At 40.8% G+C, this 18,061-nt stretch overlaps 1 protein-coding gene across 1 annotated transcript in view; it reads left to right on the top strand.

Moving 5' to 3' along the window:
* The first annotated feature begins 2,250 nt into the window (after positions 1 to 2,250).
* The window catches only part of etv1 (ETS variant transcription factor 1), a 34,485-nt gene continuing 18,674 nt past the window's right edge, over positions 2,251 to 18,061 (top strand). Inside the window, exons 1-2 of the mRNA XM_063199966.1 lie at positions 2,251 to 2,401; positions 17,699 to 17,828. Coding sequence (XP_063056036.1) covers positions 2,251 to 2,401; positions 17,699 to 17,828 — 281 coding nt within the window. The remainder of the gene's footprint in view (positions 2,402 to 17,698; positions 17,829 to 18,061) is intronic.

The following is an 18,061-nucleotide window of genomic DNA, read 5'->3' as shown; positions in this document are numbered from 1 at the left end:
CTACTGTTGATGGAATTGAATGAATAACTGATGGATATGTGTTACAAATAATCCACATTAAAACAAATAACAGTATTCATAATGTAACTTTCTGTGATGTTGCATTGTTTTCAGTGCCATCCTCTTCACATAACTCCATTATTATTGCATGTCTTTATATTGGCATTGCAACAACATTTGCTCCTTAAAAGTAGTAAGTTGTGTGTGCGCACCAGGGGCGTAGCAGCAAATGGTGGGCCGGCCCTATGTACAATCAACTCCAATGGGACCCCCCCCAGTGATAATATCTCTGACACTGTGTGGGCCCTCTATATTCATGGGGCCCTGGTAACTCAGTCACACTTTACCCCCCTGTGCGACACCCTTGATACGCACTACTCTCTGTGGTGCTTTTCTTTTGTCTGCCACAGCTTCCAAACAATTTAGTAATGTATATATGAAATACTTCCAGAGGCTGTCTTGCTGACAGTGACAACAGTTTCTGCCTTCTTTAAGATATTGATGAGTCAAAATTCCAATGTTCACTTTTATCTATTTCACAAATTGGCATTAAAACATAGACATGCACAGATAGGGATGAGGTGGTGCTAAAGCACCTGCCTATTTGCCCTACTTGACAAAAATGCCCTTTTGGAAAGTTCCTTTTTTGTCACAATGTACTGTGGCCCATCATCTACAACTGCTTGACGAAGCATGAAGCATGTGACAATAATCCCCCAACAATGTCTGTAGTTAGTAAGGCAGCCAGAAATTTTGCATACACTGCGTTAAACAAACAATAGCAATGATAAGACTCTATAGGCCCTTTTCCATTGCATGTTTTCTACTCAGTACAGCTCGGCACAGCATGATTTGGCTGCCATATGTTGCTTTATCATTATGCAGGTACGGTACGACACAGCAAGACACAGCTCGAAAACCAGCCCTCGCTTTTTTGGCCGGCTGAAATAAGCTGAGTGGGTTCTTATTCGTAAGAATCAGTCACCATCTAGGAGAAGCTCATTGGCTGACGACCTGTGACGAAGACTCAGTAAAATCCCTCCTGAAAAGTTGAAATCACGCGGAGGGTGGGGATGCCCACCGCCTTTATAACCGCGGTCCCAAAGACGCACACTCACTTTCAGCTCTCTTCGGATGACTGCTCGACCGACTGGGTTCAACTGTCCTACTAGAAGTGTGCGACTTCTCTGGGCGCCCAGTCAAGAAGAGAAGGCTCTCTTCCAAAGAAAAGTGGAAGAAGTTACTCTATGAGTATTTCTGAAGCTCTCCTTCAACATTTCAAGAGGAATTCCGTTGAAGAACCGAGGACACGCGTGGTATTCGCAGGCTGGCGCAGGCTGGCGAGCAGCACAATGCACCAAGCGATCAAGATGCTGAACACTCAACCCACTCTCCCTCCACTGTCAGCCTCTAGCCAGCAAGGCCACTGACAACCCCCCCCCATCCCCCACCACCATATCTGCGACGGAACACTCCACCTGCACTACTATACTTGTGACTGAACTTTCAACCTGCACTAACTCAAAACATGCACACACACACACACACACACACACACACACACACACACACACACACACACACACACACACACACACACACACACACACACACACACAAGCACACTGCACTTTCTGCACTAAACCCAAACATACACACACTGACACACACTGACACACACACACACACACACACAAACACACACGGACACACGAACATACACACAGACGCACACCGCACCTTCTACCTGCACTAAACACATACACACACACACACACACACACACACACACACACACTGCTGCTGGTGTACTTGACAGACCTTTTTAATATTTATTTTTCTTCAAAATGCTACTATTACCATGTCAGAACGCTATAAAGGACTTTTTAGGAAAAGCACAAAAGCACAACAATACCTCTTAATGTATGTCCTCTACAAGTTTTCTGTTGTCCAGTCTTGCACTTTAAATTGTCTGTATGAGCACTGTCTATGTCCATACTGTCTTAAGTCCATGTATAAGTACTGTCTATGTCTATACTGTCTATGTCCTTACCTAGATTAGTCTATGTCTGTATGGGAAAGCAAGAAATGTAATTTCAAATTCTTTGTATGACCAGTGCATGTAAAGAAATTGACAATAAAAACCTACTTGAACTTGAACTTGAACTATTCACTAGCCGCTTGTCCTGCTAAGTCTGCCTAGCGTGCTACATAGCTAAGTAGCTAGCCAGCCACACCGCCTAGCTTACAATGGCTACACCATCTTCGAACTCAAAGAAAAGAGAAGAGGATTACCCCGACTGCCCCTCCGGCTGCGGATTCTCCATCTACGCAAAGCACCCACACTTCCTCTGCATCGTATGCCTCGGCTTCTCCTACGCCCGAAGGGCGCTCACCGGCGGTAGGTTTAAGAGGTGTCTACGCATGAATGCTAACACCTTGGACCACTGCTTGTCTGTGCTAAAACGGTCAAAAGGAGAGCTGCATCGATTCAGCGGAGGAAGACACACCGGTGGAACCAGAGGTTGATGTTGATGTTCTGAATGTTAATCCCCCTTCCCCCCTTGGTGTATTAAACTTGTGCGATTTTCACACTGTGTACATGCCAGTGACAAGCACTGTTCACACTACACGGTATGCCTTGCTTTCACAGAGCCCCTTGAGAAGGCATAATGAGGTGGCTACTTCGGTAGCCGTCCTCCCCAAAAAACAAAGAGTTTCGGATCCCCCCGTAGACAGGGGAGCTAAATCGGCTAATCACGGTTCCGTAAGGTCTCGTGACCGGAATCCTGTAACCCCTGACCGCCTCTCTGCGCACTATCACGGATACGTTGCAGGGGGAAGCTCTAAGACGGGACAAAATTACTGATTCCCTCCACAGAGTAATACGGTTGCCACCTCTGAGTCACCGCCATGGACAACGGTTTAACTCCTCTATCACTGATTTCGAGCCGAGCGTTTGTCCTGAGTCCTGAATCTGCCTCTCGCTGGACAAAATGTATCTCACATGACCCAATTTCCTCCCGGGTTGTGCCGTTCTGGTCCTGCCGAGATTTTGGGATTAACTTCCTGGCACTGATGGTGCCTTTAGTGTACCCTGCCCTGAGCGTTCGATTATTGTTAACACTCTTACAAATCTACACACCACTGGGGTGCACCATGATTGTCTCCCAGCGTTTTGGGATCGAATCCAGTACCTGGCACTGCTAGTGCTTCTCGTATACTTTATCCTGCGTGTTCTGTTGGTTCTAAGTTAACACACCTTGCCACTATGCTTTAATTAACATTAATGATTCTCCCTTTCGTTCGGGAGAGACGTTTTCTGTGGTACAGGCTTCTAATGAAACCTGCAACCTCTCTCGATGCAGGTCTCTGCATCTGGCACAAAAACATATTGTGTCTCCGGACGTTCCCGGGCTCTCCTGCCGTGCCACACAGTGCGTCACCATGGTTATGCTTGGAGTTCCCAACAGTATTGTGCGATGCGCCAAGCACGTGCGTGGCGTTGCCAGATACTCTGCATAATGCGCCCTGTGCGCTTTCACTATTGTCACCGCTTCTCCCCTCGTATGATGGGAGGGGGTTATTTCACTTCCAGCCTCTTCCCCGGCTAGGCCAGAGGTGGCCTTAGCCCAGAGGTGGCCTTAGCCCAGAGGGTGGCTACTCCTCCAGCGGTGGAGCATCATGCCTCCATGGGCTTGGAGAGAGAACACATGTGGGAGAACATTAACGCATGCTAATGTTATGTAAAAATTTGTTTATTTCTTAAAGTCCAATCTTGAAAGAGCAAGTGGGGGGTTTGATGAAGTCAGTATACTTATACTGACTCAGTTATGCTGTCAATGCCACTAGTGATAGGCCTTCCTGGTGGTGTTTCAAGACACTTGTGTATTTTTGGCAGCAAGTAAAAAGTGTCCAGTCAAGGCTCCTTTGAGAGGAGGAAATTCAGGTCATTATTAGTTATCCAGTTTCTTTTCAAAATCTCATCTAACACATTCTTCAGTTCCTTAGTAATTTAAATGGTGGGGTTGGATTGAAGGGGAAATAGTAGTCCTGGCCACTAAGCTGTTTTAGGGCTTCATGAATGTATTGGTCCTTACCCCTCCTTTGTCAGATGCTGGGATAACAAGATCCTCATTGTCTTTCAGTCACTGAATTGGCCTCTTCTCACTTGCAGTAAGGTTAGAGTGAGTTGGTGTTGCACTGCTCTGAAAAAGTTTCTCAACATCATGGCCCACTTTCTTCATATAGCCTACTGTATGCATTTACATGTCGATAGGTGCTGTTGCTGAGTGTGACTTTGGAGGAGTTACTTTTACTCTTTTTTAGAGAGGGACCAGATATTATCTGTGGCTGAATACAATCTTCTTCAATTCAAGTACATTTTATGTAAATGTTAATACATTTGAAGTGTCAAACCCTTAAAGTCCATTGAGCTGTGTCTTGTATGAATTGTGCTGTACAAACACAACAACAACAACAACAATAATTAAAGCCACAAGCGGCGATGGCGGGCCCTCGCACGTACATTGCAGGGGCGGGGCATGCCACCTAGCAAGTTGCTATGCCCCCCCCCCCTAAAAAAATGGAGTCTGTACGATGTTCGTCAGGAGATATTGAAGAAAAACTAATTAGCATGAATTAGCATTCAAAATTAGCATTAACATTGTCATGATTAGCGTGTTGCTATGACTCAGTTCCCACAGTTGACAGTATTACACTTTTCCTGCAGTTTCTTTGCCTACCACATGGTGGCGCTAAACCTTATCTACATTTCAGGCTTAAGAGCTAGTATTCAAGAGTTAGTATTCATTATGTGCATACATGTGTGCGTTTGCACGGTTTTAAAACACTCCAAACTGAAATGGTGGCCAACTTCCTGTTTTAAAATGCCAAAAAAGTCAAAATATCTCACTTCCTGTTGGGCGTGGCCATATCATTGTATGGACTTTATTGTGCGACTTGGTGAGATACACAACTTAAAAAAACTCCCGAGTCTGTAGCTCATTTTAGATGTTGGCCCCGCCCCTTAACGTGTTTGGGGCGTTGCCTTCATTTCATGCATATACAAAAGTTAGTATTCATTATATGCATACATGTGTGCGTTTGCACTGTTACAAAACACTCCAAACTGAAATGGTGGCCAACTTCCTGTTTTAAAATGCCAAAAAAGTCAAAATATCTCACTTCCTGTTGGGCGTGGCCATATCGTTGTATGGACTTTATTGCTCGCCTTAGTGAGATACACAACTTAAAAAAACTCCCGAGTCTGTAGCTCAAAGTAGATGTTGGCCCCGCCCCTAAACGTGTATGGGGGCGTGGCCTCCATTTCAGGCATATACAAAAGTTAGTAGTCATTATATGCATACATATGTGAGTTTGCACCTTTTGAAAACACTCCAAACTCAAATGGTGGCCAACTTCCTGTTTTAAAATTAGATGCCTAAATTCATTAAGCCGCCATCTTGTCAAATTACGAGATTTAAAAAATTCCTTCGCAATTTGTCATCGTCAATGCCTTGAGCTCATGTACAACGAATATAAAGTTAGTGCGATGTACGGTTTAGGAGGATTGTTTCAAATCCCATTCCATGTAAATTTGGAAAAAGTCCAATTATCTCACTTCCTGTTGGGCGTGGCTAATGGATTAGCATTGCAAATTTGTTTGGTGTAGTGAGATACATATGCGTATTTTTTTTCGTGGCAAGCTTATTTTTTTTCGTGGCGAAACGACAAACTATAGATCAGCCAGAAACTTCAACGCGATAGGGGGCGCTATTCTGTCCCCGGGGCAAATCCGGATCCGAGCTTCTGGTTCTGAGTAGCGGGAAGCATGTCCAATCACCGTGCAAAAGGGCGAGCCACCAAGTATTTCCCAGACAAAATGGGCAGCCCGAACGTGGAGGACAAAGAAAAATAATAACAATAACAATAACAATTAAAGCCGCAAGCGGCCTTGGCGGGCCCTCGCACCTGCGGCCCGGGGGGCATGGCACATCGCCCTGCCCTAATACACCCCTACCTGTGAAAAACGGATGAAGCGTAACAATTTTCTGACAAGTATGAGGAAGGTGAAGGCGTCATTGTCGAAGCACTGCTGTCTTGTCCACTTCCCCTCTCTGTATCCCTTTGCATTGCCATTTCAATCATATACGCAAAATGGACGCATGCAAAAAATGGAGTCTGAACGACATTCGTTTCACGAGATAATAAAGAAAAACTAATTAGCATGAATTAGCATTCAAAATTAGCATTAACATTGTCATGATTAGCGTGTTGCTATGACCCACTTAAACAAAAATCTGTACGACTTTCAATTCCTAAGATATTGAAGAATTACACTTTTCCTGCAGTTCCTTTGCCTACCACATGGTGGCGCTATACCTTATCTAGAAGAGTTAGTATTCATTATGTGCATACATGTGTGCGTTTGCACTGTTTTAAAACACTCCAAACGGAAATGGAGGCCAACTTCCTGTTTTAAAATACCAAAAATGTCAAAATATCTCACTTCCTGTTGGGCGTGGCCATATCGTTGTATGGACTTTATTGTGCGACTTAGTGAGATACACAACTTGAAAAAAGTCCCGAGTCTGTAGCTCAAAGTAGATGTTGGCCCCGCCCTTAAATGTATTTGGGGGCGTGGTCTCCATTTCAGGCATATACACAAGTTAGTATTCATTATATGCATACATGTGTGCGTTTGCACTGTTTTAAAACACTCCAAACTGAAATGGTGGCCAACTTCCTGTTTTAAAATGCCAAAAAAGTCAAAATATCTGACTTCCTGTTGGGCGTGGCCATATCGTTGTATGGACTTTATTGCTCGCCTTATTGAGATACACAACTTAAAAAAACTCCCGAGTCTGTAGCTCAAAGTAGATGTTAGCCCCGCCCCTAACCGTATATGGGGGCGTGGCCCCCATTTCAGGCATATACAAAAGTTTATAGTCATTATATGCATACATGTGTGAGTTTGCACCGTTTGAAAACACTCCAAACTGAAATGGTGACCAACTTCCTGTTTTGAAATTAGATACCTAAATTCATCGAGCGGCCATATTGTCAAATTACGAGATATCAAAAATTCCTTCGCAATTTGTCATCGTCAATGCCTTGAGCTCATGTACAGCAAATATAAAGTGAGTGTGATGTATGGTTTAGGAGGAGTGTTTCAAATCCCATTACATGTAAATTTGGAAAAAGCCCAATTATCTCACTTCCTGTTGGGCGTGGCCATGGCATTGTATTGACCTTTTAGGTTCGTCTTATTAAGATACACCCCCCCAAAAAATTTCGAGTCCGTAGCTCAAACTATATGTTGGCCCCGCCCCTATACGCGTTAGGGGGCGTGTCCTCGTCCCCGTGTTCCACCCCGACCCGAGCTTCCGGTTCTGAGTAGCGGTCATCATGTCCAATCAACCTGCAAAAGGGCAAGTCACCAAGTGCTTCCCAGACAAAATGGGCAGCCCGAACGTGGATGAAAAAGAAAAATAATAATAATCCGAGCAAGAACAATAGGGCCTCGCGCCTTCGGTGCTCGGGCCCTAATAATCCGAGCAAGAACAATAGGGCCTCGCGCCTTCGGTGCTCGGGCCCTAATAATAATAATAATAATAATAATAATAATAATAATAATAATAATAATTTGCTATAGATGGCTTTTGTTGTCTTTATTCTTGAACCACACATGACCACAGGAAGATTGTCACTTTGGAAATAGATTACCGGTAATTTACTCCTGGTACTTAGAAACAAGTGCTAATGAGGTTTCAGCTTTAGAGCAGGCAATCAGTCTGCTTATTGAGACGGCCATATTGTTAACATACATTTTGGCTCTTGTCTGTGATTCACCATCTAATTACACGAAGATCTTCTATAGCAGAGGTTCTTAACTGGAATACTCTTGGGTCCCAAAATGTTCTATGGTCATTACGTTACTCAATTATTTGTTGTGCCATCAGAATCTTCAAATAACTATTGAACATATAAATGCACTTGATAATATGCATCAGCACTTGCACTGTATGCTGACATACAGCATGCCTGGTGTTTCACTCTCTCTTCAACATTTCAGTAATTTATTCAAAACCGAGTATTGTTTCAATATTGTGACTGGCAGTTAAAGGGTGAATTGATACATTTTTTACACCACTGCGCCACGACCCACACAGTGACAGGACCTCTCCGCAACCCACTTTTAGGTCCCGACCCACCAGTTAAGAAACACTGTTCTATACATGGGTTCTAATTTTTTGTTTTCTCCTGACTGCGCGAAACTAGCTGCGCACAACTCAACCTCTGATTCTTGGAAACTGCTGTCTGTAAAAAAAAATAGCTCACGTGGTTGGCTGCCAGTGTCTTGCCCCTTCTCACAACACTGTGTTGATAAACAAAAAAAAACATATATAGGCTACCTTTGAGATGTTACAAACTGGTGATCCAATGGGATGACGGGGGTGTTGTGGATTATTTTTCTCTGTTTATCTTCACAGAGATTCTCATTCACCCAGGTCATGTGATTGGTTGAAGCATGTCTGTGAAAATTCTCAACCATCCAGATTATCTTAGTCAAAAGACTTAAACTGAAAGACTGAATAACTAAACTATACGCAACTGTTTTGACATCAGTAATGCTGATCAGTGTTTCCCATACATTGAGGAATCCATGGCGGCCCGCCATAGTTTAAATTTGGCCGCCATAGTTTACGAAAATGTAAAAAAACAAACAAACAAAAAAATTTTTTTTTTTTATTTTTTTACTTTTTTTTTTTTTTTTAACGATTTCCGTTTTTGATGAAAACGATTTAAATTACGATTTCCTTCGCATTTTCCTCCTGGAGTAAATACATCCTATAGAGAAAGCCACAAGTGCTTGAAAGACAGAGGGATCAAAAGCCTAGTCAAGTTGTTATAGTTAACTTGGGTTTGGGAGCAATATTTAAAAAAAACTTCAGAGGGACAGTTGGGATGAGTTTACCAGGCTTTGTTTTACAGTTGTAATGAGTTAGGTGACAGGCCTTCACGGGCTGCATAAGTTATAGAAATGAATGTGAATATAGACATAAATGTGTAATATGTTGTTCAGCCCTTTTAATGGAAGGAATTTTTAAAAACTGGCCCTGTGACCAGCACCCCTCATGTAGAATGTGTAGGCCTATGTGTGTGGGGGAAAAGGCATAGCCTACCCTCTTAGACCCTTTTTGTCTATGCGTTACACACAGTGATCTTAAATTCTTATCTCTGCTCCTATTTTGTTTTATTATTGTTTTCATTATATAGACCCCTGCATGAGGGACGAATGAAACTGTGTTGTAAACAGAAATGATTCACTGTACTGCATTTTTTGACAATGACAATGTACTACTATTATACATGTCATGGGTAAAATGGGTAGCCTTATTTCTCAAAATATAAATGGCTGAAATGTAGGCCCAGGCGCCAATGTCATACCGTTTTGCATTTACGCTGTGTGAATACAACCCCCCCCCCCCCCCCCCCCCCCCAAAGGCCCGCGTGAGAAGACACTCGTCTTCTTGCATTTACGCTGTGTGAATACAACCCCCCCCCCCCCCCCCCCCCCCCCCCCCCCCCCACCCCGGAAAAAAATCCCTGCTGCCCCCATAGTTTCCAAAATTTCTGTGGGAAACACTGCTGATACTACATGAGTTAAGTGCTATATACGCATATACAGATATTTTCAAAAGTGGATATTGTTCAGTTGATTTTAAAAAGGACTGGCCGCCACACAGATGAGGTCAGTATGAAAGGCCGGGTAGACCCCTGAGAGTCGCTGGTGTATGAGAGCCCTTACATTTCAGAGTTGTAATAAAGTAGAAGTAGAAGTCCTCTTACAGATGGGGGCTAATAACAACACTGGTAGTATACAAAGTAGAAACTATGCAATAGTGTTGTAATTAGGCTACATCTGTAAGAGTACATCTACTTCTACAATACAAATCTGTTACATTTCCCGTTTTCTGATTTGTCTTGATATAGGCTGCGTAATTTGTGTAACAGGATGATGTCACACAGTGTAAACATGACTAGGCCTACACCAATCCCAATTGAGGGTGAGACAGCCCTACTAATAGGCGTAGCCTACCTTTTGAATAATTTCCCCGACACATTACATTACGCATTTGGTAGACGCGTTTTTAACCAAATCAAAAACCAAAAGACTGACAAAAAATATTCCAGGTAGCCACTATCAGGGGTCCGAAAGGATTTATTGACTGCCAACATCGTCGCTGGTGGTCCCTCCAGTTTTCGGAGTGTCTGGCCACGTTACGAACATGTGTCCATGTGACACAGTCATGTTGCCCAATGGCTCTGGGCTGCGTTTCCCAAAAACTCTTAAAGCCATTTTCAATAGGCCTATGCTGTTGTATTACTCCTTGACTTGTCAGTACCAGGTGATGCTGCATTTTTTGGCTCAGTCCTTTCCAAGATCTGAGCTATTCTAATGGGGGCAGCTTTTGTTTACATTTTAAAAATATTCCAAATATTTTCCCAAAAGGTATCACTATTTGCAAGTTGTCTGCTGATGTTGCATAACCTTTTGGATGTTTTTGGGAATAAATCAAGATGTGTGTTTGAAATGTAAACAACTGCCCCCATTACAATTACCAGGACCTCGGAAAAGGCTGGGGGAAAAAATCTCATATAGGCCTACAGACAAGTCCAAGGTAGTGTGAGCATTACAACTGCATGTTGAAACTGACTGAAGTTATCCTTTAATAATCAAAAAACATATAGGCTTAATCGGCTATTTGTATGTGGTGCGCCTGAAGCACAGACGGACAAAGAACACCATGCGATTTTACATTTTGGCAATGTTGGTTAACATGGAAGTTAACAAAGAAAGAAAGAAAGAAAGAAAGAAAGAAAGAAAGAAAGAAAGAAAGAAAGAAAAATAAGCCTCCCCCTGTGGTAACATCAGATCAGATGCTAAAAACCATGCAACCCCGGAATAGGCTATAGGCCATATAGCCACCAAAAAGGGTCGAACTGTTCAAAATAACAAGTGGCCGACGTCTGGTTACAGGCAAAACGTCTGCACAACGTCGCCAAGACTGTTCCTTGTCAACGAGACGATGTACAAAGTCAGAATGACGGGGAAAAGCTTGGGGGAGAGGCACTTGGGAAGGATTGGGGCTGCTGGAATGGGTGCCGATAATGCAAACAGCGCATTGCGCGCTCTAGGCGCGCGGTCTGTTTTCAACATTGTGATAATTATTTGATTCATGAATTGTCTTTAGTTTTTTAACCATGTAGGTCAAGCCTCTCCCCTGAATGCAGTCTACACTCGGTAAGTTACTGTCACGCACTTCACGCAACACGCCGAATTTGCGCGCGTGCACAGAAAAGGTTGTATTGGTAGCCTACCTTGGTAGCGTTTCTGCCTATGAGTTGTTTTTAAAGTTCGAAGTTATAATGCGGCTCATTTGTGTGTATGGTTAAGTTCTTCTTCAACAACTGCAGGATTTTCATTATGCACATTATTATTTAGCACGTGGAACTTCTTAGGCAGATGGATCTGGGTGTCAAAGGAAGAAGCGTAATCATGAACACAGGACAGACGATATGGTTGGATCAAATGCTCAGCTTACTACATGTTTGTAACATTCACGACACTGTTGGGTATAACTTACCGTTAGTACTGTCATTTTGTAAACAATCAAGGTGAACACGTGTTGGAAAGGTGGAAAGTCGCGTGAAAGTGTTACGTCATTCTGTCCTTTTTCTGAAGGTAGCCTATCTATGAATGCCTTTTACACAGACATCATATGGTGCAGCCTAATGGTAAATAAACCAAACACAGACATTTTTTCTACACTTGCGGGAACGACTTCCTATCTCTGTCTCCTCAGTTACGCCCCACCCCACCGCACCGCTCTAAACCCACGGGGAATGTCTTGCACCGGCAAACCTGTGAATGGCAGGAGAGAAGGAGAGAGAGGGAAAAAAACACTGTTGGATCACTCACTGAAGACAGAGGGTAAGTTTGGGATGTATATTGATTTCCAATACAGGTGTTCTTCGATTGGGCTTGGCCTACTGTAAATCTAGCTATGGTATGGGCTACTGCTCAATTATAGGCTAGTCTAATTTGGCCTATTGGCTCCTTTTTCCTGATATATGTTGATGTTACTTCTTAAATAACAGCAGTACCAAGTGAAATGTGATGTACTACAGGTACCTTGTGGAACCACATTTAGTAAACATTTTCTGTTTTAAAGAGACTTCTCTCCGCCCAGGTCAGTCTGTGCACCTGAATGGCAGACCCAAAAAGGCAAAGTGTTCACATTTGTTTGGTTTGGTTAAAGAAAGTGTTGAGGGGTGGTATTTTCAGGTTTGTATTGTGGCGGATGAGTCTTGAGTCATCTCATTGTTCTAGCCAATTGATGTTTTGATTGGAAAAGGCACCTTGTGTGTCATGCATGTACTATAAAACTGGCCAAGCAGTAGTTAGGGAGAGAGAGAGAGAGAGAGAGAGGCTGGGAAGACAACCCAGAGTGTCAGCACATCACCGTCTTTCTAAACAGCATGCTTAAATCCCCTTTTAGCTCTTGGCAAACATTACATCCCGGTGAATTTGGTCTGTCATCTTTTTCGTTTATTACTTCTTTAGTTCCAAGGAAGTAAGAATTGGTTCAAATCTGTCTTTTATTTTTTCTCTCTCTCTCTTTGTAAAAACTTTCTCTTTTTCAAAGGTTCTCACCAGGTGCTGAAGATGCATGATGTTACCACGCACCCTTTGGATCTTTTTGGATAACTTGGGATAGCTTGTTACCCTCCACAACCTTGCCATTTTACCACGAAAGTTGAATTTTTTTCCACTTCACTTATTTTTTTTCTAATGGAAAGACTGTCTGATTCCTGGGTATTCGGAACAAGATGCTTCAGGACCTCAGCACCAACGTCTTCTTGCCTGTCAGCTTGCAGCACAGACCTGTAGGTGAGTGAATGCCTATTATTCATTCCCATTGCAGAATTTCATTACACAACTCTGCAAGAGGCAACAGTGCCATGGTGTCTTGTGTTGCACAAGTTTGCACGATTTCAAGATCATCAATGTGTAACAATGTTGGGAGTTTATGTATTAGCGAATGAAGTAATTAAGAAATAATACATGAGATTGTGAGATTAACACAGTAGGTGTAGACCAGTAGGTGAGTGAATGCCTGTTATTCCCATTCCAGATTTTACCATCTTCCTCCCACTTTTTTTTTTTTGTGGATATTGAGTGAAATCCCTTCTCTTTTAAACTGATTTTTTCTTTTCTTGTCATTTGGTTGTCCTGCTCCCAGGTCAGACATTGTTGGACGTGCAGGCTTTAAACTACTCCTGAATTTGATAACACACATCTGTAAGAGGCAACAGTGCCGGGATATTTTCAGAAAATATCTATTTGGTTCCATTTCCACCTACTTATACTGTATGAAAAGCCATAACATAGTTTATGTGTACTGTAATTATATAAATTGACATGATTTGAAGATAATCTATATGTGTTGGGGGTCTATGTATTATCGTATTAAGTAATTAAGAAATAATACCTGAGATTAAGGACATTGTAACTGTATACATCTTAATAAACACACCACTGTAAACCAGTTACTATTTCAACAGAATGAGGTTTTATTTATGACAGTCGTAGAAGAGCTGCGCAGTCTTACTTGATTCACTTACTAGTAAACTTTTTTTTTTTTTTTTACATTCAATTTGATGTGCAATAAACCAATTCGCCAAACAAAAACTATGTGACATGCGTACAGTGGGCTACATGTGTCACCTATTTGATGCAGTTTTGGTGGATTGCTGTAATGTTAGTGCGGTTATCTGTATTTTAACATAGGCCGACGTAAAATGGAGTGTAATTTAATAAAGCTTGTTGGTAAAGGCCCATCACTAAATTTGAGTGAAGAGTCACACATGCATTTGGGTATATTTATTGTTTGTTCAATATTACTGCATAACATAGTTGTACTTGACACTACTCTATTTTAGGCCCTTCTGAAGTGGTAATGTGATTTATTTTTAAATTAGATTATGACTCCCTGTCATAAGTTTTGAAATGATGCGATGGTCTCATTAAGTTATATAGGCCTTTAAAAAAACATTTTACCTGTATAAACAGATGAATGTTAAATGCTTAATATTTCAACAACCTGTTTCCTCTTTTATTCCCTTCAAATACCTACGTTCTTAAAGGGAAATGTGGAGGATATCCTTCATGCTCCCTTTTAGTACTGCATAGACTTTTGACCCAAGGGCATGTCCACAAGATATCTTTTAAATATTTTAGGTTCTCTGTACAGAGCAAATGTCCTAATGTAGATATTACTAAAAGAAATATAATTCAGTCTAGCTCACATGACTGAGATGAATTCACCGCAACGGTGTAATTTTAACAAATGGCTTCCTGTCCATTAAAATACAGGAAAGAGGAACATCCTGCCACTCCCGTGTGCAGTGTGATTTATTGGGTGTAGTAATGGGAAAGAAGGCACCATTATTGTCTGCAGACTACATTTCCTCCACTATTGTGGTGGTTGACAATATTTTAAGTTGTAGTGAATAACTGCTGTCAGACAGAGCCTCATATGTTTTATATAGCCTAATAACAACAACAACAATACTACTAATAATAATGATGATAATAATAATAATACTACTACTACTACTACTAATAATAATATTTTAATTATGACTTCCTTTGTGTAGCATAAGTCATACAAAGCATACAGCTCAAAGTAAGGCTGTGTGATTTTTTTTTTCAAGATCATGCCAGACCAATCTCATTCTTTTTTTTTCTGAATGCGGGTAGGCAGCAGTCCAGGGTGGGGGGCATCTCACCTCCTCCACAAGTTAACACCAAGTTGCGTCCGTTTAGCTGACTGAGCTTCACTGTATGCCCTACCTTCTTTCAACAACAATATAACATGAGCAATAGGACTGTATAGCACATTATCATACATAACTGTCATTCAATGTGCTACAGAGAAAAGAAAGAGAAGAGAGAAGAAAAAAAAATACTGTAGCGTAGAATGTATTATATAGAATATATAGTTATTATATATTATATATGTTATTATATAGAATGTATTATAGAAAGTATGGCAACTATGATAACTATGACAGCTGAAAATAAAGCTGTTTTTAATTTCTTATCATTTCTTTTTAAAACATGATTCTGTTGGGGTAGTTCTAATTTGGATAGGAAGCTGACTCCTGCATTTGGCAGCATAATGACTAAATGCCATTTCACCCTGTCTTATTCTTTCAACAACAATGCTGTAAGTTCCTTCCTTTCGTCCAGCTGGCTGAGTTGCACTCTGTCCTACCTTCTTTCAACAACAGAGTGATCCACCTTAATAACCTCATAGAATTTTACTTGAACATTCTATAAATCCCGTAGAACTCTGTGTTAAAAGTCCCGCAAAGTCCCTATGACATCATAATGGGAACTCAAATTAAGCCAAAATTCTAATCACTAATGTGATGGTATTCCACAAAGGAACCGTCTTTCAACATCAGTGCTATTCACATTCACAACCTTATGGCATCATGCATCTTCATTTATAACAAACATTATTTTTGCATTCTTAATGTACAATGATCATATTCCAACATCATGAGATGCATGCAATTCAGTGGTGCCGAGACTTACCAACCTGTGTGAATTGAATGTATGCAAGGCAAAATTAGACATACACTGACAAGACAGATTTTTTAATGCGTATTAAAATGCCTGGCAACAATATTGTGTGAAGACGTGTTTACTTCAGATATAGATTATTGATATACAGTAGATATAGAGAATAAAGATGATGATATGGATGATAAAGATACAGATGGTTTTCCTTTTGGACATTGTGTTGAGTCATTTGGTAATCAAAGGTGTTACACACGTAATGAATCATTTATCTTGTGAAAAGGTTGCCGCTTATTGTTGCTTGTCATTTTCTTTTAACATTTCAGTCCTGGAAAATGATGAACAATGTATCCACGACTTCCATGCTGAAAACTGTGAGTATGATGTAACTCTTTTCCTTCGATTATTTAGTTAAACATTTGACTAAGGTATATCTTTTTCATTGAATATGATTTCATAGTGAAATTGGTATAGTGTTTCATCATCATAATCATCATCAACCATTTTTTTTAATGTATGAATAGTATAGACATCATGAAATAACCTAGTACAGTAAAGTCTGCAGTGTTAATTCTTGAACACTTTGAGAGTTGAATGTAACACTGGTTTAAGTGTTGAACTGACACTGTAAAAGTTTCTGTGTAGTACATTCAGTGGCGGTTCTACGTATTCGGGGGCCCTATGTAAAAATATAAACATGGGTAGAGGCTCTTATTTTTTGCTCTCATTTACATTTGGGGGGGGGTGTAAGTTTTTCTGGGGCCCTATGCATTTGCCTAGCCTGCCTATTGGTAAAACTGGTTCTGAGTAGTACAGTGCAAGTACATTGTTACATGCCGTTACATAAACTGTACCTCAGTCATTATTGTTTGTTGTAATGTGATTAAACTCATTGAGCGTGTGCTGTAAAGAGTTTATTTTTGAGAAGGATTATTGCAGAATATTGTTGTAGAGGTTACAATACTGACTTTTCAAAGTCCGTCACTAGTTATAAGCCTTCTAACACTGTGAAAGATTTCAAGGGAAGGGGTTGCATGTGTATGACTGCTTATGGCTGCCTTAATAATAAAGAGATAACCATGCCTCGTGTTTTATATGAAGCACACAATGTAACTTTCACTTTCTCAGCAAGTTCAGTTGCACACATTTTGAAGCCTACCGTCTAGCCAATTGCTTAGATATTTGCTTTGTGACATTTAGGGAGGTCAATCTGATGGCATACAAATCACACTTTCATGACTTAGAAAAAATCATGAATTTAGTTTTTGATTCAAGACTGTTTACTTTTTGCCAGAGGTAGCAGTAATAATAATAATAATAATAATAACAATAATAATTTTGTTTTATATAGCGCCTTTCAAAACACCTAAGGTTGCTTAACATAGTATCAGTGTAGATGTGTGTGGGTATGTAGGTGTGTCTGTTAGACCCAAAAGACCACTAAGAGGAGATTTTGAGTTTTGAGGTGTTGTTTTAACATGGCCAGTGAAGAAGCATGTTGAATGTGGTGGGGTAATGTATTCCAAAGGAATGGGGCAGGTACATGGAAGGCTCTGTCATCATGTAAATGCAAGTGCATGCTGTCATTGTGTATTTTAGAGTAGACTATAATTACTATTATCATATTAATATTAACAACAATGTTCACACCACTGTAGGCCTATAAATACAAAATCCTCAGAAATACTGTAACATTGAAAGAATTATGGAGGAAACTGGCATGGGGAACAAGAATAGAAACTGCATCTGGTTTTGAAACTGCATTCTTGACTTTATGCCATGATTCTGTGCCACTCACTGTACAAATATTTTGTGAATACCTAAAGACAAAATGAACTGAAGGGAGTTTTGTATATAGGATCAGGGTGAGTCTTGAGTTTTTTGTTTGTTTTTGTTTTGTTTTGTTTTGTTTCACACTCTCTCAACTCTTCGACTTACCATGAACTGACTTTGTATTTTCACTGGGCACATTTTTGTATATTGCACAATTATGGAGCATACTGTATATTTCAGTTCTTTCATTATCATGTTTTGCAGTGTCATGTCACCAATTCCAGCTGAAAATTAAAACAGAGCCACAAAGCCCATGTGCAAATGTCAGCACGTCATGCAGTCAAGCACCCCCAAACAAACGCCATTATGGGGAAAAGTGTCCGTTTAACACCAGGTGAGAAACCTCAATTGTAGGATATGACTTTTTTGTTCAGAAGTTCATTTCCAGAATTTAGGCTGTCCATTTACAAATGTTGCGGCTTATTTTCCATACAACCACAATTACTTTCCAAGGATTCATTATGACTTGGAAATTGATACTCAGCTTTATTGGTCAAATGTAGGCCTACTTGTATAACAAGGAATTTGTCGTCTATAAAAAAAAAATAGTACGGAAAAAAAAAGTAA

This window comes from Engraulis encrasicolus, chromosome 5, assembly GCF_034702125.1.
Source record: "Engraulis encrasicolus isolate BLACKSEA-1 chromosome 5, IST_EnEncr_1.0, whole genome shotgun sequence".
Taxonomy (NCBI): Eukaryota; Metazoa; Chordata; class Actinopteri; order Clupeiformes; family Engraulidae; genus Engraulis; species Engraulis encrasicolus.
The sequence above is the reverse complement of the archived record's forward strand: the minus strand, read 5'-3'. Positions and strand labels throughout refer to the sequence as shown.